Source organism: Biomphalaria glabrata, chromosome 1 (assembly GCF_947242115.1).
Source record: "Biomphalaria glabrata chromosome 1, xgBioGlab47.1, whole genome shotgun sequence".
NCBI classification, from domain to species: domain Eukaryota; kingdom Metazoa; phylum Mollusca; class Gastropoda; family Planorbidae; genus Biomphalaria; species Biomphalaria glabrata.
This window is the reverse complement of record NC_074711.1, coordinates 14,702,463-14,728,924: the sequence shown is the minus strand read 5'-3', so window position 1 is coordinate 14,728,924 and position 26,462 is coordinate 14,702,463. Positions and strand designations below refer to the sequence as shown.

Below are 26,462 nucleotides of genomic sequence, written 5' to 3'. Positions count from 1 at the left end.
GCACAATAACAAATCAATAAACGGGTAGATATCTGTAGGCTACGTTGTTAAAAATAGAAGACATAGTCTTCTATATAATCTGTTGAATTCTTCGAAGGAAACAATTAGACAATTTAATACACTTTTCGGCAAATACTTTTTATTTTAAGATCCATTGAAAATTTGCAGTAAAAAAAAAATGGTGCAGACTTCTAAATCTCCCAACAGTCACCGGCTTCATCAGCGACATATGACGAGAAGTAACTTCAGTCTGTCTTGGAATATGAAAACAACGTTTTATGATTATTATACTAAAAAATGAGGCGCTACAGGCGTTTTAGACTTTGTCCAGAAATGTGTCCAATGAGAATTAGACTGTATGAACTGTTCACCAACTGGTGCACGCAGAGGCGTTAAACTGACAGGAAGTGCAACAGATTGTGTGCCCCCATTACCTAACGCCTAACTCTATTTATTATCGTTGGAAAGCTTGTACTACTTTAATGTAAACAATTAAACGATATAATTATGAAACCTAAAACGAAACTTTATTTTCCTTAACATTATTTGCTCTTGTTCGGGCTATAAAAATGTGTTACACAAAAATGGTGGGCATTTAAACTTGAAGGATGCGTAGCCTACAGAACTTGCTTTTGCGATGATAAGGAATTAGGAGTGCATTAAATAATGAAAAAAAAAGGGGGGGGGGGAGTTTCCTTTGAGAGCTAACTGTCGAAATTGCTAAGTAAATTTGACTCGCTTCTGTTGATAAATGTTGTACAATGACCCTGTAGCTTGATGTTCCTCGGTACTTGAAAAGGCTGATAAAATAATAGAGGCTTACAAAATCAAACCAAAGTAAGATGGTTTTAAAATTGTTTATTACGATAAATAATCGCTCTCTCTCTCTCTCGCTCTCTCTCTCTCTCTCTCTCTCTCGCTCTTTCTCTCTCTTCTTTCACACATTTATATACTGTCTCAACTTTTAGAATATTAGGGAGTGGGGGATAATGTAACTAATTAAAATACTAACAGTGTTATTGGTAGAAGTATAGGAAATAATAACTGCAATAAACAATACATTCTAGAACTATATAATTAACATGAGCAGATTCCGGTTTAAAGAAAACAACAACTCCCTTCATGAATATTTACAAATCGTATGGCAACGTAAGTTGGAACTATAAGAAAAGATTGGAGATTTCCGCCCTGTGCTGATCATATTCTGTTAATGAATAAGATAAAAGTAATAAGTAGGTCACATCTAAATATAAACCAGTTAGAGAATCATTTTTGCCCAGCACGTAAAATGTTTGCTGAATAACAGAAGTAGGCCTATTAGTACTGGTAAGAGTTATTAATGCAATAAACTAGTTTAAAAGGGAGGGGGTGGTGAAAAGAGGAGTGCTATTTAACTAGAAACGATAACAGATTCAAGTGCCCTGCTAGATGGTTGTGAAATATTGTGATCTATGACGTTGCATCCGCAATGCATATTTCATTGATACCGTACTTTTTAACGCATTACTTTCTTTGTTTACACACACACACACATATACATTCAAAATAAAAAATAGTAGGCCTATTATCATTATTTCTTGTTAGTCTACTAAAGATAAGTTTTAAATTCTTTCTATAGTAAAATAGTATCCTTACAAAGACAACAAAACACATAGGCCTAGAGGCTTGATAAATCAATTACTGGACAATCAAATAAATCAATTTAACAGTTATCTGATCTAGATCTAACAAAGGAAGGACTAGAACTGTGGATTTTTAGTGACAACCGTCATATCTAACACAAGTTGTGAGCTAGAAGTCTAACATTCTATGTCTTAAATGTCATATAAGTATGTCTAAACGAAAAGATAAAAGCAAGTCATTTAAAGACACGTTTTTCTAGTAGCATTTACTGGCCACTTGACAACGTTAGATAGAAACTTTGTCATTTCCGTGGATGATTGATAGTTTCAGTTTTCTCTAAAGTGTCTTACTGCCAAATCGAGATGAAATCGGACCGAGCCTACTTATTTCTATTTCTAATTGCGAATTTTAAAAACTTCCATTGCAGAAATATCTTTCCTAATGTTTCATCTCAGAATGTTTAAAGAGCCTATTAGGTAACGAAATGTGCATTCAAGAAAGAAGAAAAGAAGATTAATGAACGTTGGGTCAGCCCACAGACCTATATATTCAGCCTAAATTAGAAAGGAGATTAATAAAAAATGTCAGATCCAATGACACCACAGACCGATGTATGTCTACGGGTGACATGTGTTAAAGCGAGACAGTCCAGGAAGACCATTTGCCCTTAATATTCTTCTTATACCACAAGATTGAGTACTACATCCGCCTATAATCCAGCACCCTTTCATTTTGTAGGTTTTTTGTTTTTGAAATTAGCTGACACAAGGTCTGTAATAATTAACTTGACTCATCTAAAGGTATTTGTTGGTTCTGTTGTTTTCTTCATTGATCAGCAATATTAAGTATACTATTTCTATGATCAATCAAACAAATCAGCTTTTGTATACACAAGAGATTATCAATTTGTCGTAACAAGAAAACTAATGACAACATACTTTCAGTGACATTAAAATGTCTGTCATGGATAAAAACAATGCATGCCTGGACTCTAGTTGGAAACTCCGAAAATAGTATCAAAGAATATTAAACTTTTCCAATAAGAGCTTTGACAAAACCTTTTTTTCAATGTTGAATTATTATGAAGGGCCTATCTAAAATTGTCAAATCTTTATAGATTACATTTTTATAAGTCCCATGTAGTTCTTGAGATGTTCTTAAAAAACTCAAAACAAAACAAAGTTTATTAATGTTGGTTTTATTTAATACAATAATATAAAAGTAATGAAGGCATACACTTTAAGTGATCAATAAATACTCTATAGGAGAACATACAATCAGAGACATCAAATATAAATACAAAGTATGCGAACAAAAAAAAAGACTCTTGACATTTCGTACAAATCGTCAGCAGTTTCTATGATCAATGGCCAAAAAACTTTATTCAACTGTTCACATTTTAAACTTTGGTTGAATAAGTCAGACTGGGCGCGAAGTTTGCTCAGTCAAATATCGACACATATACAAGCATCGAATGGACCAAAAGCATTCCCAGGTCCCAAGACGTACGGTTAGCACAATGGCCTGCGTCTTGTTAATACAGTCTTGTCCACTTAAGCGTGATGAGGAGGTAGGAAAATTTTCATATGTATCATCAAAATAGCAAATTTAGAATATTCAGAATATTGTATCCTATCATTTTGTTTAATAGGCCTACATTTTATAGGTCCAGTATTTTCCTGTTTTCTCCAATGAAGAATCAGTAATTAATGCTGTGACAAGAACAAGTAGAAAATGAAACAAACGAATAAATCCTAAATAGATTTCTTTTGATATGTTCATCTAAAATCTATAACTTCTCATTAGCCAAATCAAATGCGAGTATTTTTTTTATCGCTGAATAAATTATGCTTCTTCACAGCATGTGGATCTCGTATTGACTCAAAAGGCACGAATCTTAATCATTGATATGATTATTAATTGATATTTATTGCCAACAAGGAACAACATATTGTTAGTTAATTGTTTTTAAAGGTACTATCAATGAAATATAACTATCAAGTTACAAGTTTGTTGTCAACATGCCAAGAGCTAGAAGCGTAGATTTCCTTGATCGTATTCCAGAGGCTGGTGTAGTTTTTATCGTTTACAATGGATGCGAAAATAGGGCAACGGGGTCCTTGTGTTTTGGTGCATTCTGTTGCCAGGTTCTCCTTCAGGGTCATATTCTTGTCAAGGGCGTAGTTATAATAGGTGACTCCACCCACAACGTTGGGTAGCATGCCAAACAGATACACGTCGTCTATCCAGAAGAAAGGCGTGGTCATTGCCGCCTGGTACATTGGGCCCATCAGGTCCGTTGTCATGATAACCACGAAGCCACTGCAGTAGTCATAAGGGTAGGTCTTGTGCTTGGAGAAGACGTGCGGCTCGACTTTCCATTTACCCGTACGGAGTATGGGCATGGTGTTTTTGTACCACAGGTTGCAGAAGATCGACTTCCTTTTGCCGCTCATGTGACTGTAGAAAGAGTAGAGCAGCTTATACATGTTAATGATCACGTCATCGTCTATTTTTAGCACGAATTTTGAATTGACGCAGTACTGGCTGGCCCAGCGGTATCCCATGACCCCTTTCAAAGAGAGGTTGTGGTAGTCGTCCAGGAAGTCGCCCATGACGGTGTCGTTGTAAGTGGCGTGTTCAAACCACAGCATTCTTTCCAACGTGCGATTCTCAGTCCTACCCAGCAGAAATGCAACCCGGACGTGAAAAGGAAGAAAGTTAGCCTCATTCCCGAATGTGTCACGGATCCTCTGCCGCCTCGCCAGGTTGGCCGGAGCCGTATGTACGACCACAATGATGTCCAGCACATCTGACCTCCGGCAGAGATCCGGGTCGATCATGATGTAGCCGCCTATTCTATGGGCGGGGAACATGTCGCCATTGGTAAATTTGGAATCGTTCAAGTCATTCTTCATGTTCTGAAGCTTCAGCTGTACCGCTGGGTTCAGTGTCGTATTGAAGATGCTTTCATCTCGGCTCATAGCAGTGAGATACAGCTGGGAACTGCTATAGCGCCATGTCATGACATTCTGAAGAGAAATGGACAGAAGGCAGAAAATGTTGACTATCAAGATGACGCCTATAATAAAAGTCAGTCTCGTCTTTCTCAAGCTTATTCCAAACATTTTCTTGGACAGCTACAATTTCTGTGGAAATAGAAATATAATCATTACTTTACATCAGAGAAAATTAAACAACTTAGCATAGATATTACAATAACTATTGTCCAAACAACGGTGGCAATTTTCTAATACCCAGAATGACTATCTATTTAGAGATTTTTAGTATTATATACAAAATTTATCTTTTTGTATTATCATCAAGTGAAACGTGTACAGATACAAGTGTGTGTTTTAATTATCACATCTAAACATCCAATACACAGTAAACAAAGAGATTAATTTTAAGTTTCTCTTATTTTTTTACTTTATAAATTAAAAAAAACAAAACATGTCCTCCATTAGGCATCTCATGTCTTATTTTAGAAAGCACAGGCTTAAAGTTGCAACACAGACTCGTTCGTTACGCATGTAGAGTCATATAAACTATTGCACTCTTCCTCAATATTCGCCTAGGAGACAACGCTTTTATCATTATTATTATAATTAGGATTTAGATTTAAAAAATATATGTGCTGACGCGTTTAACATTTAAAAAAATATATGCAACACCACAGCATTTCACACAAGAAACAGAATGTCTAAACACAGGTCTAACCATTCCAAACTAATGAATTGTGTAGTTTTGTCAATCTTTTGATGTCCTTCGAAATGCCATGAAGTTATTACCTCATTTTAGCCAGCACAATATGATCCAAGATATAGTGTATGTGAACTCATGGCACAATAACCTGGACACATTTGTTTCTTATTTAGGTCTACAACCGGCCTAATTCAACACATTTTATTACGAAACTATCAACTCTCATTAATTTCTTTTGCTATTTTTTGTTCCTGTCAGAGTAGCCTGGGAAACACAGGCTATTATTAGTCGTGATAATGTATACTTTGTTAGCGTTAAGGTCGTGTAATTAAAGCGGTTCTAAGATAATTCGATTGCTTTACCTCTACTAGAAATAAACTTTTCATGGTTGAATGAAGTCCAATATATAAGTGGGTGGTCGGAAATTAGGAGACCCCAGGTTGTTAGGGCTTAGATCTGTGTAGGCTACAAGTTTTCGTCTATTAAGGTTTAGGTTTGTGTAGGCCTCAAGTTGTCCTATTTTAGGGTTTAGATCTGTGTAGGCTACAAGTTGACATCTTTTTATTGCGTAATGTTTTTAGGATTAGGATTTTATAGTATGCGCACACTTTCTGAAACTTTACACACATACTGTCTCTGTACCCGATACTGTCTCTGTACACCCATACTGTTTCTGAACCCGATTCTGTCTCTGTACCCGATACTGTCTCTGTACACCCATATTGTTTTTGTACCCAATACTGTTTCTATATACCGATAACCTACTGTTTCTTTCGGCCTACACAGCATGCTGTTTATGTGTCCGATTATATATTAATTAATACTATCTCTGTCCATAGATACTGCACACCGTTACTATCTGTGTCCATAGATGCTGCACACCATTACTATCTCTGTCCATAGATACTGCACACCGTTACTATCTGTGTCCATAGATAATGCACACCATTACTATCTCTGTCCATAGATGCTGCACACCATTACTATCTCTGTCCATAGATACTGCACACCGTTACTATCTCTGTCCATAGATGCTGCACACCATTACTATCTCTGTCCATAGATACTGCACACCGTTACTATCTGTGTCCATAGATACTGCACACCGTTACTATCTGTGTCCATAGATGCTGCACACCATTACTATCTCTGTCCATAGATACTGCACACCGTTACTATCTGTGTCCATAGATACTGCACACCGTTACTATCTCTGTCCATAGATACTGCACACCGTTACTATCTGTGTCCATAGATACTGCACACCGTTACTATCTCTGTCCATAGATACTGCACACCGTTACTATCTCTGTCCATAGATACTGCACACCGTTACTATCTCTGTCCATAGATACTGCACACCGTTACTATCTCTGTCCATAGATACTGCACACCGTTACTATCTCTGTCCATAGATACTGCACACTGTTACTATCTGTGTCCATAGATACTGCATACCGTTACTATCTCTGTCCATAGATACTGCACACCGTTACTATCTCTGTCCATAGATACTGCACACCGTTACTATCTCTGTCCATAGATACTGCACACCGTTACTATCTGTGTCCATAGATACTGCACACCGTTACTATCTCTGTCCATAGATACTGCACACCGTTACTATCTCTGTCCATAGATACTGAACACCGTTACTATCTCTGTCCATAGATACTGCACACCGTTATTATCTGTGTCCATAGATACTGCACACCGTTACTATCTCTGAACAGCGAAAATTCACATTAAAACGGATTCTTTCCTTTTAACCCATAACACGTATTAATTAGTCTTAGTCTTAGAAATACATTTTGTAATTGCTTAATTATAATGTAATTCAGCTCTGAAAACAGTAGATAGATTTGAACAGTGCTTTTTTGTGACGGTACGCACCGGTACGGCGTACCGGCACCTTTTTCAATGTGGGTAAAAAAATTTTACTTTTCTTGTATTTTAACGTTTATTATTAATTTATTAGTAGTTAAAAGTTGGCAATCCATCACTGAGTACCGGTACCAGATTTTTTACAAAAAAAAAAGCACTGGATTTGAAAAGATAGCAAGTTAAGTAGACAGACAGACAGACAGACAGACAGACAGATCGATCGATAGATAGACAGACAGACAGAAAGACAGATAGATAGATCGATCGATCGATAGACAGAAAGACAGATAGATAGATTGATTGATTGATTGATCGATCGATTGTTTTTTTTCTTTAAAAATTGCACATTAAATTTTGTAAGGTAGAGCTACTTCCCCAATGTAGGCTTATTAGTAGAATGCACTCTTACTATAAATAGCAGAATGTATTGCTATATTAAAAGATATACGATCCTTGTTTAAGACTTCTAGAAGCTTACCCAGAAGGTTTCTGACCAACAAATGTGGACAGCGCGAAATAATCACAGCACTCCTCACTACCAAAGTCTTATAATGATAATGCAATTATGATTATATTTAGACTTCTCTGATGGACTAATGCCATGCTTCCCAACAAAATACGCAATCTCGTATCGGTTATCAAGGCTTATTCTCATCTTCTGGGTTCTTCTTTCTTTAGCTTTAGAACCCCTGCCATCATAGCTGTAGTAAAACAATACCAAAAAAAAAAGGTCAGTGGCTGCCAATGTTGATGACATTGTAGACTGGAGGTCAAGACGGAAGTTTGAAGTCTGCTGATGAATATCTCCACTGATAGGAACACACGCCTCTCAGCTCGACCTACTGGACACAACCAACGTTTCACACTAATGTTGTTTCTTAGTAGACCGCTTCAAAATGAAGTAGATGTACGTCTAGCAGGTCTAGTGTTGTTGGTGTGTGCTCATAAGTTATCACATACCAACAAAGTTGTCGGCCTAGCAGGTCTAGTGTTGTTGGTGTGTGCTCATAAGTTATCACATACCAACAAAGTTGTCGGCCTAGCAAGAAACCCATTAGCGTTATTATTATTATTTGACGGAGTTTTATTTTGACATGTTTAATGTGAATAAGTTACCTCCTCTGCAAACACTTTTTACATTAACCTCTATTAAAGTATCTTAAACAAACTGTTTATTTGGTATTTTAGTATTTAGACTCCTTATATTAAAGCTTTCAAATATATAAATGTTCATTCATAGTTTTTACAAACTCACTCTGTCTGTCTGTTAAAACATCGCATAATTATTCATTGAACCTGACAAGACATGAATCAATCAAAAAAATTAAACAACTAGGTAATTAATTGTTGGTGATTAATTATTTTGTTTGATTTCGAAATAAAGGGGATAAATGCTACTTAATGAAAGATGTGGCAATATATATATATATTTAGTCCCCTTATCACATTTTGACACGTTTTTTCTCCCACTTCCCATTCTCGAATCAAGGTGAAATTTTGCATAATCATTCATAGTCGATAACAATACACGAATCAATACAAAAATAAACCAGTTAGTTAATATATCGTTTAGTACTAATTAATTAATTTTGTTTTATATCACAGAAAGAAAAGCTTTGGTTTTAGAAAGTATTTTTTTTTTGGTTTGCTTGTTATTAAATGTAATATTTTTTATTGCTTGTTACAATCTTTAATAGCTTTACATAAACATAGAGTGTTGAGCTTTTTGAAATGTTATCTTAAGTTTTAGTGATAATTCGCCCAACGGACTTGATCACAACTAGTTTCGTCAACCAGACTGTTGAGTCCGGCACTGCTGTGCTGTCACGGCGCACTTGGTCTTTTAGTGCATGCTCTTTTCCTTTCTCTCTTTTACAAAGGCAAGTTTTTGGACACGGTATTTTTTTTAAATTATTATCAAAGTTATTTTATGTCTCTATTTGTTTTCTTGGCGCAAGAACACACCGCATGGCGCCAGGACACAGTGGAAGACGGCGGGATATACTGTAATGCACCAAGAGTTTTTAGCATTTTAATTTATTTACTTTGGTTTGTAGTGTCCCATGGCATTGTCAATAGTATAATATTAGATATGATTTGAGGTTCCTTAAATCTCTTACTTCCTGCACTATATGGAACACTGTTCTCCTCGCTTTAGGTAACCAAGCAGTCTTTTTGCAATGCGGAAGTAATCTATTCGTGACACATAACCTAGTTTAATCATTTCATTTCCGGCCTATAGGGAAACACCCGTCGAATAAAAAATTGAATAGCCAAACTAACACATTGTTTCTTAAACCATCCAAGACCCCAACGTGGGAATCTAGAGCGTTCCTGCAGGCCCTTAGCTGGCTAAGTGGGTCGCGAAGGAATTTTTTTTTTGTTTAGGAGACGACACCGTTGATATTTTGAGAAACACTGCGATAACAGAAAAACAAACAGGAGCCTACTTAGTTGTTAGTTCATCATTTGGACCATTGAATCGGAGAATAGTAAAGAAAGACCTCGCCTTTTCACGTCTATGTCCGGCTATCTATAGTGAGCTGTTTCCATTTAGTATATATAAAACATGTGTATGAATCACGAATAACACATGAGTTTTAGTAGAGACTTAGAGCCTGGTTGCTGGACAGAGATCTCTGCTATATATTTGATCCAAGTTTCGTATTTTTTCTCAAAAAATGTTTTCCTGTGCGAAGCCCCTACCAATTGGTGGCCCTCGGCGGCTACCTAGTTTGCCCATGTCTAAGGCCGGCCTGGTTGAGGCATTTATTAACTCTTTCTCTCCGTAATTATTTACCACATTCTGGTGGAATCAACGCTGGTATCGTTAGTTAGGAGAGAAAGAGTTAAATATTCTCCTTTGTGTTTGCAGAACATACCATCTAGTGCTCTGATGTTTAGATCAAAAGGTCAAGAGGTTGGACGAGTGAAAGAAGATAGACTCAACACTGACCAAAGTATGGCAGCTCAGTAACAATGAGGAAAAAGAAAAAACAAAATGGTGGAAAGTAGGTCGAAGCAAATGTGTCTACGTCACGGAACGTGAAAGTTTTTTGGTTTACACAAGAAAGCTACGCTTTCGGTCTTTTGATGGCAGACATGACAGCTAAAAATAGATTATAACTGTAGCTACATCACGTAGAGGTTATAATGCCATCTGAAACACAATATCAAGCAAGAACGTGATGCTATTGAAACTGAACTATTCACTCGTAAGAGAACTCAAGGCTTTGGAACACACTTGTGTTTTTGCATTTGGTTTGAGTAATCATCGTCTTAAAAAGTAGCGTATATAGGACGCGTTAATTTATGATGTTATTAATTCTCATTTTAAACTCATAATGAATCCTCGTTGATTTGGTAGAGCTCTTGTCCTACGGTATAGGAGGAGGGGGGGGGGCAAAGACAATGTGTGTGTGTGTGTGTGTGAGGTAAAGTAGATCTAAATAACGTCCATAGAAGCATCCACTTTTTGTATTCACTATAATTTATTCTGGGACAACATTGTACAGCATACTAAAGGTCGTCTTGTTCACAAGAATGGACAGCAAATGTTAAACTCAAACTGTTCTTCTTTCAAGGAACGTCTGTATCTAGACAAACTTTTTACAAACGTCTGTATCTAGACAAACTTTTTACGAACGTCTGTATCTAGACAAACTTTTTACGAACGTCTGTATCTAGACAAACTTTTTACAAGTCAGAACTTCATGGATAGTGGAGGGTGGATTCTGGACGCTGATCTTCAAAGCAGAGAAAAGAATTACAATAAGTTTTACGTAAGTTCACATCTTTCGAAAAAAAAAAAAAAAACTTGCTTAATATCTTATTAGCCGCATAGAGAAAACCCTGGTTTGACCGATATACATTTTTTTTCGAAATATTATAATCTTTAAATTTGGTTTGAGTCTCCCTGATTTGGAAACCACTGCGCAGTTCATCTCATGTATTGGTCTAGTCATATGAACACTCCAACATAATGAGAACGATGAAGAAGAAGAAGAAGAAGGTTTGAGTCTTTTTATTTTGAACACAGTATGTCAATGGGTGTTATTACTTGATATATGTGAGTTATAGGCCTTAGTCATTGTGAGTTATGCGTCTTTTGTTGTGAACAAGTAGTTCTGCCCAAGATGGCGTCCAGTGATGAAGGAATAAAAGTGTTCGGCCTAACAACAACATAGTTGCCTTGATTCTTCAATACCTACTTAACAACGGGTATTCCCGTTCAAGAGTTTAAAAAATATAAACAGACGTTCTGCAGAATTAATGAGCTGGACTGATAGAATAAATTAGTGACAATATATATAGGCCCCCCTTATAGGGTTACGAACGTCTGTATCTAGACAGACCCTGTATCTAGACAGACCCTAACCCCTTATACTTATACAGTTTGTGAAAACACATTTTAATGTATGGATCTATAAAACCAAACTCTAATTTTCTACACTCTTGCGTATGTTTATGCATGACGTAACCAGGAGTTTATTCGGGGAAGGGGAGGGAATGAGGAGGGTAGAAATTTTCATTTTTTTAATCTCTCATCCTTAATCGCTCTTACAAAAAGTCATCAGCTGCATAGAGGAAACCTTTTGTTACTTGTTATATTCTATGTTCCTGGCTTATTTGTGAGGACGTTTATTTGTCTCCATTTTTTTTCTGTATTTATACCTTCGCAAAATTTGTTAGTTATGAAATAGTCTGGTGACAATATTTTTAATAACAGTGGAAAACGCTTCAATACATAGTTGCTTCGCAAGCTCCGTTGATGTGTCTAACAGGCTAACGGAGCATCTGTTTTAATCATAACATAACACGCCGGTTTTATTATTAGACCTATATTATACTAGCCAGATATGACCCGCGGCCTGCGGCACTTATTTTAAGTATTATTGATTTAGTGGATTGGATTATGGTCTAGATCTATGTACAACATGGCGAATGTTCCCTTAACATTTTAAAAATATATTTCGCCATGAAAATGAAAGTAGAGAGTGATAATGGGTTGACCAGTTATGGAGTAGTGAATTAAAGGTCGAAGCGAGGTTTGCAATAAGAAGCACTGTTGAAAGCGAACAATTCATTAAGTTGTGGGAACATTTCTTTTTGGCTTGAAGGTGGACACAAAAAAGCTATTTTTAAAAGCAACAACAAAAACGACTAAATATGTCGTCACGTGATAGGCCAAAAATAAAGTGACTAATAGATCAACATGTCACTGAAAAGTACGTACGTCTAATGTTAATGTTACAGAAAGCCCTAGATACAGCGGTGTCCTTGACCTACAAGATCCTCTGAGCTTTAACAACAAAAGAAGACATCCCACAATTCGTCACCACGTTTAGTAGCATGGCATTTCCGTATCAAAATCTAATCCAAAACTTTCCCCCCACTTTTGGTTGAGGTATTTTGGCTGCGGTTTTTCTTGACTAACATCCTAGTGGAAACTCTTTCATCCATTTGGCCTATTTTTTGTAAGAAAGGTTGGATTATTAAACTGAATTTCTATTTTGTGATGCTGGAAGTAAAAGCAGCCCGACAAATAATTTATCTATACGAGATGGGTAGGTTAACAAAAGGATGCCTACTCTTTAGCAGCACTATTGTGATTTCTTGCTAAGTATCTTTAAATTCATGAACTTCCTCACGACGGGCAGGAAGACGACTAAGTGAGATTGAGGGATTCACAGAACTGAGGGGAACGGAAGACGACTAAGTGAGATTGAGGGATTCACAGAACTGAGCGGAAGGGAATATTTCTAAACTTTCAGAGACGCGGAAAGAGACGTGAGATGTACAGCAAAAGAATATCCCCATTTGACTAGAGCAGGGGTGGGCAACCTTTTTGTATCGAGGGCCGCATTTTGCCCACCCCTGGACTAGAGTAACACCCAGGAGCGGACTGGCTATATGGGCATTCGGGCAAATGCCCGGTGGGCCGGTACCCAAATGGGCCGGTAGGGTCACCTAAAGGGTCTCATGATTGCCACTTTGTTACGTTTTGAATTGTTTAAGGTTTTATAATGTTCTCTTAACAAAGTGGCCCTCTGAGCGTCGTGTTTTTAATAAAAATCGTTTACAGACTCAACATTGTAGGTCTTAATGCTAATTTAATTTAACACATTTTCCGAAATAATGTAATAGTCTACATCCGTAGACAGTGCTACTGTAGGCTTCATCCTTTAAGGGTGTACACAGCGATGAAAAAGCAACATAAGGCCTATATTTCTTAGAAAGATATAGAGCATGCTTACAGTTATTGATACATTATTAAACTTAACATAATTATTTTCAGGACAGGTAGGCCTATAATTGGAGGCCCATCATATGATATACAATTTATGGGCCGGACTTGTATAGAAATGCCTGGGCCGATTTTGACACCCAGTCCGCCCCTGGTAACACCATTCACTAAAATCACTAAAAATAAAGACATTTTTACAGAAGGTTAAAAGGTACAACACTGAACCTTACAAATAAAGAAGCACAACCTGATGAAATATTGAGAAAGATTCCAAGGTAAATGCACATCTCTTTATTTCATATGCCACTTTGTACAAGTGTTCATTCTTTCTTAGTCTTAATGTTTGCTATAAATTGGAATGTGTTGTTATAAATGTGTTGTTATAAATGTATTGATATAAAGAGGATGCCTTGGTTTGTATTCAAACACATTAAACTTTTTGTGTTTCTAAGAGGAGACCACCATCAACATGGAGAATCCGATTATTTATTTTGAAAGTTCATAACAGAAGGAAAATAACTTCCTTTCTTTATAATTCTCTCTGTCTCTGTCTCTCTGTCTCTCTCTTTCTCTCTCTCTCTGTATCTCTCTCTGTGTGTCTCTCTCTCTCTGTCTCTCTCTCTCTCTGTCTCTCTCTCTCTCTCTCTCTCTCTCTGTCTCTCTCTCTCTCTCTCTCTCTCTCTCCCTCCCTCTCTCTCTTTCTCCTTCAATACACCACGATATTTTGTTTATGTGGTTTTAATGTGTAACTTTATTAGCAAAGAAAGCAACCATACGTTTAAGTTCATTATTATAGGAGAAGCGTGTAATAAATCCTAATATATCATGTGTAGATTTATGTAGGAAACAGTCACTTAAGAAGATATGAAGACAATAAAAAAATAATAATAACAACATTTTATCCTGTTCGTCTAGCAAGAAGTCCAAACAATATTTACACAGACAATTGTTTTGCTCAGTCTGGACCGGAACCAGGTGTCATATATTTTCTTGTACCACAGCGGAGACGTACGTTAGTCTCTGACTTCCGAAACGTTGTTTTACAGACCTGGAGATTTACTATAAGGGAGATAAAGTATCTTGATGACCATGGGCTTTATAAATCTCTATTTTTGCAAAGCTTATATCAACTCACTCTGTCTGTATGTATGTCTGTCTGGTAATAAATAATAAAATTGCGCTAAACAAAAAACAATTGGTACAAATATTTCTAATCGCACAAATTTAGATCAAGTCATATCTCTCATTCTCTCTCTCTCTCTCTCTCTCTTTCTCTGTCTCTCTCTCTACTGCCAGTGCCAGTACTTTGTTTGCCAGTACTTTGTTTGCCAGTACTTTGTTTATGTTTGCGACCTATTTGTTTCGACAAAGATCTCGCAGTTCTAGCGTCCGACCTGATCTTCAAATTATTGCGTGCATCCACGCAATGTACGAGTCATGATTTTAAAAAAGTATAGATAGATCTACCTTTTGGTTTGTTCGTGTGCGTGTGTATATATATAAACACTAAATCTTCTATGGGAGGGGGCACGTCTATACATAACAATGTTTGGAATCTTAATTAATGCCTCATTCCTATTGCTAATTAGCTACTTAATTCATGGATAGTGTAATAAAAGATCTATAATTATTTTTTCAGGAATCTGTAGCACCCCACGGGGCGCGGTATGTAATGATGTAAGAACGTGTAGAAGGTCTCTCCTTCTTAGCAAGCGCTCCCGTTCAAAAATACAAAGCAAAACCGCGCTCCTCCGAACACACACAAAAGAGATAAAGCTGTAATTAAAAACTGTGATATGGAACGTAACGGCGCTAAATTAGGTACAAAACAAAACTGACAGAAACTCGAACAATACACAATAGAGACACAATTGAGACCAAGCAATCAAATTAAAGATTAGAAACGTTTCCCAAGCAGGCCCGGATTTAAGCAAGGGGAGGCCATGAGCGTGATTTTTGTGGAGGGCCCTTCACTTCTTCCAAAGCCTGTAATAGAAATCTACTATTAAAATAATACTTATAAAAGCATGCTATAGTTTAGAGAAAAAAAATAAGAGTACTAGTAAATTTAATTTCATTTTCACTTTTTTAAAAATAGTTTATATGCATATTTTAGTATAAAAAAAAATTCATTATATTTTGAGTTTAGAGTTTAGTGAGGGTAAGGCCCTGGGTTGACGAACTGTTTATATTAGGGAGAGGTTTTCAAATAGATAAACGATGTCGAAAGCGCAATAGTGAATAATCCCTCTTGCCAACTACATAATAAACATTTGTTTGTACTACACGCGAAATTAGAAATTTGATTTAGTGCTTTCAAAAAACGCACACTCAATTATCTAACCTTTTCATCTACATAGCTTCCTAACACTCCCTGTACACCGGTTACACCTAATTCGAGCTATTTATAGTTATTCGATACATTTCTACAAGAGGTCGAATGAGGACTTTGAACTGTATATTTGACTCTCCTCCTTCAGAGAACCTTGTCAGTCTGGGTGGAATCTTGTACACATTATTTCCACCACTTCCCTTTCTCGGATCAAGCTGAAGCTTTGCATAATTATTCATTGTTAATGACAACACGTGAAGCAATGGGGGAAAAAAAAGCTAATCAATTAGTGGTAGTTAATTAATTTTGTTTTCTGTAGAGACAGTATGGCCTAGTAAGGTAAAGGAAGATAAGCTTTGTGTAGAGAATTAGTTCGTTCGCTAAAATTTTAAAACAACAATAGAATACAAAACCTTCTACTTTTGTAAGTACTTGGATAGCTCGTGGAGGCTTGAGTTTAAATTCAGACTCGAGCAGTTTAAAAAAAAAATTCTTTTGAAACGGCAGCACAGAAATCTTCTCCCAGATACCCCTTCACCCTTTCCCCAATGGTCCACAGAAGTGATTGGACCATAGCCAAGACCATTCGTTATTGAAGGCCTCAACACTGACCTGCAACGTCACATCCTGTGGGCAGTTTAGACCAATGTGACGTGGAAACGAGCTATTGGTCTAAGCTGCCCACAGGTTGTGATGTTGCGGTCAGTGTTCAGGCCTTCTGTAACAATTGGTCTCGCCATTGAGCACTGAGCATTCTATAAGCAGGAAAGCAAAAAAAAAAACAAAAAAAAACATTAATACAATTTATAATTTTTAGTCTAGATTACTCTAGATCTACTAAAAACTAATTACATGACAGACAAAATAATTGATGCAATTTCAATCAATATAAGCTTTGTTTGTTGTTGTTTTTTTTTTTAAACATTTTAAATATTTTCTTTCTTTTTTTTTTTCTATCTTTTTTTCCTTTCTTTATCATCTACCTACTGTAGATGTCTTGATATCGTCCCCCTATCACTATAGTTTGAGACTTACCACTACTAATGACACCCTAGAGTGACCCAGGACAATACAGTACACAATGTGAAAACGCCAGATTCGTGAAGTGAAGAGGTTTCAAGTATCTCAGGGCGTAAAAGAGTAAATGACGTCATTGCGTTCCGGGATTTTAAACAAAAACGACTTGTTTTGTTTTTAGCCACTTAAAAACAACACACTTTTCTGTTCTTTTGTTTTAAATGTGTTATCGTGGGCATTCTAGTGTGTATTTTGTAATAGTTTTATTTAATGTGGTCTATAATAAGGGTATTTTTTAAAACGAATTATAAATATGTTCTCCTTTAAAGTAAAATCTATAATTTTAACAGATAAAATAAGGTTAGGTTCGCACTTTGACGGTAACATATATAAACTGTCAATTTTTTAGAAAGAAAAGGGTCGTTTTCGAAATTAAAATTCTCCAACTTTTTCCTTCCAAGATCCTTCCCCTTCCAATGAAGAGGCCAAAGCTAAGAGTAAAGTTCCTCTTTCAGACCATGCGGTCTATAGGACAGATAATATTTAGGTCATTTGTTTCTTTGGCCAACGGTTAACGAGCAGAGTGTCATGTGGCCAGCACAACGACCAACCCCCTTACTTTCCCACAACTAAAGTCAGGTACCCATTAGAGTTGGGGCGCCCTAAAAATCCCGAAGTTCTAAATCGCAGTCTTCAACAAGATTCGAATATTAAAAATTAAAAGATAATAATATTTGTACCTGTTCGTAAGAAAAAATCAAAAGTATTAAGCAGCAGTGTGAAAATAGCAACTGCGTACACGTTTTATTTTTAAATAGACTAAGTGTTTCCCAGTTTTAGTTTGAATTAATTAGACTTTCCTTTACTTAGAACCCTTAAGTAAGTTATATATATATATATATATATTATGTGTATATATATTATGTGTATTTGTATATAACACATTAAAATGTCATTAAATGTTTCACCTTTAGGAACGATGCTTACATGACAACCAACAGTAAAACCAAAAACAAAACTGCTTTAGAGTTTACATCGAAAGAAAAACAAACTTTGACCTGAGTCAAAAACTACAAAGTAAGCAGTGACGCTGGTGTTTAAAGAAAAGAACACACACAAAAACTTAAAAGATGAAGAAAACTTGAGATTGTTTTTTTGTTTTTTTTTTGTGTTTTTTTTTTTTAAATATTTCTTTGAGAGCCTGATGGAAGCGACTTGAAGGATTTCCAGAGCAACAAACAAGTCGTGATCGTGTTCTGTGTCGATCTGTCAATTGAGGAGATTTGTTGATATTGGACTTGTGGCTTGACAGAAAGATCAGCCGTCGATCGATACACAAGTACTAGTAGTTGATATCTGTCAAGGATGGAAACTATCGCTACAGATGTTTTATTGTATTTGGATAAGCTTTTAATGGATACCAGCGAACAGATGTTTTACTGTATGTTAATAGGAGGCCTGTGCATCTGGATGGTTACTAACTATTTCATATCTTTTATAAGCAAACATTATTGCCTTGAATATTAAGATTGTTGTAATTACGTTATTAGACCTACGGGACATTTTCCATAATTTATACATGATTAGAATCGTGAAATTGTGTTTCCTTCATTCTATCATGTCTTATAGCATTCAACATTAATACAAGAAAATTTACTATTGGAAACAAAATGCTGGCTCAGCTGGCTGTGAAATATTGATTTAAGTATTAGCAATATCGAGATGGATCCTCAGGAAATGAATTTTGATGATTAACTTCATAGGTTTTGTCTGTTTCTGTTTCTTTTTTCATTTTCATTTTTATTTTCATAAACCTACACACAAAAAAACTACTTTGAGTAATCCCCGCAAATAGCATTTTAAATTTAGACCCCCCAAAACAACAGAGTACCCTCGCTTGGTGAACCACGTTGACTTCTAAAGCTTGATATGTTCAAAGGTACATTTTACTTGTGCTCTGAGTCTGTAATACGTTTTGTATTTTATAACTTGAATTGTATTCCTTCCAGACATTGCAGCGTTTTGCTTGAGAACAGAAACAAATCCTAACACAGTTGTTAATTGTTATCTCTTTGGGATTTCTTAATTTATAAAGATCTTGTGGAGTATTGTTTTAGAAACTATGGAGTTTAGTTTTAGAAACTAAGGAGTTTAGTTTTAGAAACTATGGAGCTTAGTTTTAGAAACTATGGAGCTTAGTTTTTATAAACTATGGAGTTTAGTTTTTATAAACTATGGAGTTTAGTTTTAGAAACTATGAAGTTTAGTTTTTATAAACTATGGAGCTTAGTTATAGAAACTATGGAGCTTAATAATAGAAACTATGGAGCTTAGTTATAGAAACTATGGAGCTTAGTTTTAGAAACTATGGAGCTTAGTTATAGAAACTATGGAGTTTTGTTTTAGAAACTATGGAGCTTAGTTATAGAAACTATGGAGCTTAGTTTTAGAAACTATGGAGCTTAGTTTTAGAAACTATGGAGCTTAGTTTTAGAAACTATGGAGTTTAGTTTTAGAAACTATGGAGTTTAGTTTTTATAAACTATGGAGCTTAGTTATAGAAACTATGGAGCTTAGTTATAGAAACTATGGAGCTTAGTTATAGAAACTATGGAGCTTAGTTATAGAAACTATGGAGTTTAGTTTTAGAAACTATGGAGCTTAGTTATAGAAACTATGGAGCTTAGTTTTAGAAACTATGGAGCTTAGTTATAGAAACTATGGAGCTTAGTTTTAGAAACTATGGAGCTTAGTTATAGAAACTATGGAGCTTAGTTTTAGAAACTATGGAGTTTAGTTTGATAACAAAAACTGTTGAGTACAAAATGATAATAATCTTAGTGGTAGAGAACAACGTTTTTGCACAAACTAAGCTGTGTTGAATTGTATGCATAAATAATAATAACAATTAATAATAATATCTTTAACATTTTACAGAGAAGGTGTTTTCCAATAGTGCAATACACATAATGAAATATTACAAGGATACAAATACACATAATGAGATATTACAAGGATACAAATACTCATAATGAGATATTACAAGGATACAAATACTCATAATGAGATATTACAAGGATACAAATACTCATAATGAGATATTACAAGGATACAAATACACATAATGAGATATTACAAGGATACAAATACACATAATGAGATATTACAAGGATACAAATACACATAATGAAATATTACAAGGATACAAATACACATAATGAGATATTACAAGGATACAAATACACATAATGAGATATTACAAAGATACAAATACACATAATGAGATATTACAAGGATACAAATACACATAATGAGATATTACAAAGATACAAATACACATAATGGAATATTACAAGGATACAAATACACATAATGAGATTTTACAAGGATACAAATACACATAATGAGATATTACAAGGATACAAATACACATAATGAGATATTACAAAGATACAAATACACATAATGAGATATTACAAGGATACAAATACACATAATGAGATATTACAAAGATACAAATACACATAATGAAATATTACAAGGGTACAAATACACATAATGAAATATTACAAGGATACAAATACACATAATGAGATATTACAAGGATACAAATACTCATAATGAGATATTACAAGGATACAAATACACATAATGAGATATTACAAGGATACAAATACACATAATGAGATATTACAAGGATACAAATACACATAATGAGATATTACAAAGATACAAATACACATAATGAGATATTACAAGGATACAAATACTCATAATGAGATATTACAAGGATACAAATACACATAATGAGATATTACAAGGATACAAATACACATAATGAGATATTACAAGGATACAAATACACATAATGAGATATTACAAAGATACAAATACACATAATGAGATATTACAAGGATACAAATACACATAATGAGATATTACAAAGATACAAATACACATAATGAAATATTACAAGGGTACAAATACACATAATGAAATATTACAAGGATACAAATACACATAATGAGATATTACAAGGATACAAATACTCATAATGAGATATTACAAGGATACAAATACACATAATGAGATATTACAAGGATACAAATACACATAATGAGATATTACAAGGATACAAATACACATAATGAGATATTACAAGGATACAAATACTCATAATGAGATATTACAAGGATACAAATACTCATAATGAGATATTACAAGGATACAAATACACATAATGAGATATTACAAGGATACAAATACACATAATGAGATATTACAACGATACAAATACACATAATGAGATATTACAAGGATACAAACGACAAATACACATATTGAGATATTACAAGGATACAAATACACATAATGAGATATTACAAGGATACAAATACACATAATGAGATATTACAAGGATACAAATGAAATGAAAGAGCCGACGATCATGTCTCTTTTCAGCTTTCTTGTAGAGTTCACAGAGAGAGATTGAGAGAAAAAGAAGAGAGATGGAAGGAGAGAGAGAAAGAGAGAGAAAGAGATAGAGAGAAGTGTTAAGATAAAACATAATTGACACACGAGACACGTGACTTAGAGATTATTATCATAATTAATTTTTTTATCAAAGGATTCCACAGAGAAGACATGTTAGTTCAGTTTGTAAAAAAGGGCGGGGGGGGGGGGGGGGCATGCTTGAATCTATCGTCTGCCAATTTCCTTTTGTTTTTCAATAAATGAAAACATTTAGATTTCTGCATCTAGCTAATCGTTGAAATTATTCTTTTTTGTTCTTAATATATAAATAATAAATAGTAAAAATCATTTTTAAACTACAAACAGAAAGCGTTGGATGTGTTTATTATAGGAAGGATGTATGCCTGGTAGGCGCACTGAACTGGTCGTCTCGATGGCACGGGTTCATATCCATGCCCATTCGTCCTACGGAAGGTTTGGGTTCGGATGAAGATTATCTTCGGAATTTGAATGAACATCTGAAACATGTAAACCATTTGACAAACAAGTTTCACATCCATCGTTGTTTTTTAAATACGAGCGTTGGTTTTTATTTGAACTTTTTTTTTTAACATTAGTCTTTTTTTAGATTTGTTTCGCTGTACATTAAGTTACGGCCTCTAAACTATTGAGTCTTTGTGTCTTTGTAAAAACAAAAATTCTTCAGATGTTGATAAAGACCTAGATCTAGTTATTGAACAAGTTTCTTACAAAGTTTTCTTCATGACTGATTCTTTACATTGCCATACAGTCATTGATACAATCTTTACATTACCATACAGTCATTGATACAATCTTTACATTGCCGTACAGTCACTGATATAATCTTTACATTGCCATACAGTCATTGATACAATCTTTACATTACCATACAGTCACTGATATAATCTTTACATTGCCATACAGTCATTGATACAATCTTTACATTGCCATACAGTCTTTGATACAATCTTTACATTGCCGTTCAGTCATTGATACAATCTTTACATTGCCGTACAGTCATTGATACAATCTTTACATTACCGTACAGTCATTGATACAATCTTTACATTGCCATACAGTCATTGATACAATATTTACATTGCCATACAGTCATTGATACAATCTTTACATTGCCATACAGTCATTGATACAATCTTTACATTGCCATACAGTCATTGATACAATCTTTACATTGCCATACAGTCATTGATACAATCTTTACATTGCCATACAGTCATTGATACAATCTTTACATTGCCATACAGTCATTGATACAATGTGCTCTTTCAATCTCTTATTCTTGTTAATAATTCCCCTACACCTGGCTTACCTCCCCTTAGCGAAGTACATTTTTTTTCCTTATTATTATATTTAAAAAATTAATTAATTCATATTCATTGATTAACGTTTTTTTTTTATTGATTCATGTGTTGTCATTGACCATGAACTTATATGCAAAATTTGATGACTATTGCTTGAGTATAAGTGGCTCAAAAATCTATTGCACCAATCTAACCATCCAAGAAGAAGAACTGATTAAGACGATTAAGGTGAAAAACAAAATTATACAATAAGGTTTCCTGAGTTTTAGTCTTTGATTATTCCACAAATTATTTTTTAATGTCTAAAATGTAGCCAATGGAGATCCCATTAGCAGCTTAAAACTCAAAATTTTTTAAAGTATTTTAAAAGAATAAAAGAATAATAAAATCATTTTTTTTATCATTGAACCAGTACATCCGGTGGTTGAAAACGTAAATAACTGCGCTTATAGTCTGCCAAGACTACAGATGGTGCATGTTGTTGTTTAGTAATTTACTGAATGCCCTATAAAGAGCTTGTTTAAGCGTAATTGAAATGGGAAAAAGGCCGCGCTCTTTATTAGCCGCCGTGACGTAAACTGTTAAGGATGGAAGAGTGAGCAAGGATTGGAGAATGCAGGTTGATTTAGCAAACGACAGCTACCTTCTGTCTTTGTTATGGAGGGGAACGAGGGAGGTTGGAATACAATTAAAAGCAACACTGTAAACAACGGAAGCTATATACCTTATTTTAGACAATAATAATAGTTGTAATAATAACTGTGTCTTTGTAATAGTTGAGAGAGAAAGGAATATATCTCGCAATGGTACATCACTCATAAACGTTACATGTGAAGTTTACATCAGAACGTTGGACTGTATTTATTAACTACATATCCATTGGGTATCTATTGGTTATTCCGCCCTGTAACAACACAACGCCTTTTTGTTTGCTCTTCCAAAAAAAGGTTCGGAGCCCTTTTTTTTGCTAAATTGCATTTTCCGCATTGTAACACTCAATCATAAAGTAATCTGGCTGGAACATCCATCCTTTATTTTGACTGTTAAAACGGTCCGCCATATTAACCCTTCCTTAGCATACATATGGCCCGCGAATTCTAGTATCTGTTAAGTTGGATTGGAACGGTTCACACACAAACACACACACACACACACGCACACATATATATATATATAAATATATAGTCATTAAAGTGTGTGAAACAACAGCAAAAAAGTTATATAAACATTCATTTTTTTATAACTTAATACACATAAACACACGTATTCAGGCAGTTCTTGTGTATAATTTGGGAGGAAAGAAAGGAAACTGTCAGATTTATTCTTCCGAAGTGTTTACAGTAGCGAGCTACGCATCTGAACTTAAACATTTGTATTTAACTGTGTGGCCTTTTGGGGGGGGGGATGATGAACAATAAATACCATTGGTATTAGAACGGTTGCTTTTTAAGTTGTTGTTGTGTTGTTGTTTTTCGAATTTCAGCGCTTAGTTTGAGAATATATTAAAACTGTTTCTTAGTAAGCCCCTAAGAGGTAAGAGGAACCTCTAAATACAATTTCATGCAAATCCTTTTGGTGGATTTAGAGATTTCTTGATAGATCACTAGATTAGTTAGTGGTATTTCGTATGTATATATATATATATGTATACATTTAATTTAGATGGGAACAAATGGCTTTGTTGGTTAATCGGTTTTGTTTTCGGTGATGGTAAAACAACAAAGGTGTGCCCCAAATTGCGTTTAATCGAGGCCAATTGTCATATTATAATAACAATAATAATAAAATAATAAAATATTTGTTATCAGTGAAGTACTTTGTTTTACAATTGTACGTTACAAATAAGAATACATTATTAGAGCAAACAATGTATTCGATAGCACACTAAATAGACATTCACACCCCAGTTACATGTGAAAGTTACAACTGTAGGTTACATTGTGTTCAACGATTTCATTGCCAAAGGAACAAGAGGGTTCTAGTATTTATTTGTTTTTGCGATCGGTGTCTTATAGGCTCCTTGTCAAATGTTGAAGTCATGAAAAAGAGGGCGTATTTTTATGCTTCAAATTTTTATAGCCTTGTTTGTCTCGAGTAGGTGTCCTAGTGTGGATTGTTGGTTGCCTATGATCTTACTACCAGCAATTAGAATTTTATAAAGATTATGTTTGTTTTTTTATGTTTAGATTGCCATACCAGGCAGTAAAGATGAAACTTAAAGTACTGAAGATGTGGAGAAAGGAAATCCCATCAAAATATTTCTTGCCTAATTCGAGATTCGAACCGGAGCCCCCTTGTTAGGTAGCAAGCCACTCTAAAGGATAATATAAATAACTAAAAATAATTTTAACAGTCAAAAGGGCGGTACTGTTACAGACCTTTCACGTGATTAAACAAGCAGAATTAAAAAAAAAACAAATTAAAAAAAAATAAAGCTTAAGCCTATATAATGGAATACACTGCAAAATTCAGTGCCATATCTATAAAAACTGCAAAATTTATCTCATCTTTTATATAAAACAAAATTAATTAGCAAATACAAATTGATTAACTAATTGGTTGATTATTGATTGATTGATGAATTGTTTTTGACTATAAATAATTTGAAAAATGTACACTTGATCTAAAAGTGGGAAGTGGTAGATAAAGTATAAAAGAATCCACCCAGACAAACAGACGAGTGAGTTATGCCAGTGTTCCGGGAGTTATAATATTTTTTGTTGTTTCCTACTAACGAATTTGAAGTGGGCTACCAGAAAATGACACGTTGCGTTATGAAACCGCTCACGCCCAGTTCCATTCTATTGGGCAATTGATTGGGGGGCGGGGATGTGTTGGAAATTTGATGTCCCCATGTCGAAAAGGTTTTGGGCATCACTAGACTTTACAGATTTGGACTTTTTTTTTTTAGTTCGCATTATGTCAAAATAAAGAAACCCAAAGTTGATGAGATTTTAAGAAGAAGCGATTCGCGCTTTGAATTATTGGAGTGATAAATAAACGTTTTCTGTTGGGCAGCTAATGTGCTCACCACGCCTCTGTAATATAGTTTTATTTCTAGTCCGTAGAAAAGTTTATGGCAGCGCTATGAACAATAGTCGCAAGGTTGTCAAGTGGCTCAGACATTACAGTGTACACACAAGTCAAGTGGCTCATGAGTTTTTTACGGGACCTTGACTGAACGTAATGGGCCACTTGTTCATGGACCCGATATCGCGACCTTCTACGATGAAGTCAAAATATGAAGGGGAACTGTAAACTGTTTTTCTGAACACTAAAATAATGCAAACGGGTGAACTTTGGTGACTTTATATAAATGTACGTTGAGTTTATATACATGTACTTTGATGACTTTATATTGAAATATTGAAATAAAAACTTAACCATAAAAATATATTTTTAAAGTGTCTTTTTATTTCTATTTTAATTTTCCAAAGCTTAGATCAACTCACTCTGTCTGTTTGTCTGTCTGTCCGGTAAAAAGTTTGAACACGTTATTTGCCCCACACCCAATCTCGAATCAATTTGAAAATTTAATTAAAAACCTATTGTACCTAACAAAACATGAATCAATTTTAGAAATTAACCATTTAGTCAATTAATTATTGGAATTGATTATTTTGTTTGCAATCGAAAAGAGAAAATAACTTCTACATTATTGAAAGATATTGTTTTAAGTGCGGAGTTCATTCCCTTAGATAAACAAGATCTGTATATTAGGCTTGTTTATGGCTGCTTTGTCTTTCGTGTGTCTGACTCTTTCTGACTCATCAAACTATGTCAACGACTTTTCAATCGTGTCTTCAGGATTAGTTCCCTTGAAATTTAGTAATTGGGC

General features: G+C 34.8%; 1 protein-coding gene across 4 annotated transcripts in view; it reads right to left on the bottom strand.

Moving 5' to 3' along the window:
- Positions 1-2,805: 2,805 nt before the first annotated feature.
- Positions 2,806-26,462, bottom strand: part of LOC106060454 (beta-1,3-galactosyltransferase 1-like) — a 42,091-nt gene continuing 18,434 nt past the window's right edge. For 2 of the 4 annotated variants that reach the window (XM_013218335.2, XM_013218334.2), the window contains exon 2: positions 2,806-4,772. In XM_013218335.2, the coding sequence (XP_013073789.1) occupies positions 3,621-4,751 (1,131 nt within the window). In that variant the 5' untranslated portion in view covers positions 4,752-4,772 and the 3' untranslated portion in view covers positions 2,806-3,620. Of the gene's footprint in view, positions 4,773-5,343; positions 5,597-26,462 lie in introns of those variants that run through there. The other 2 variants (XM_056023975.1, XM_056023971.1) reach the window with 2 other exon arrangements.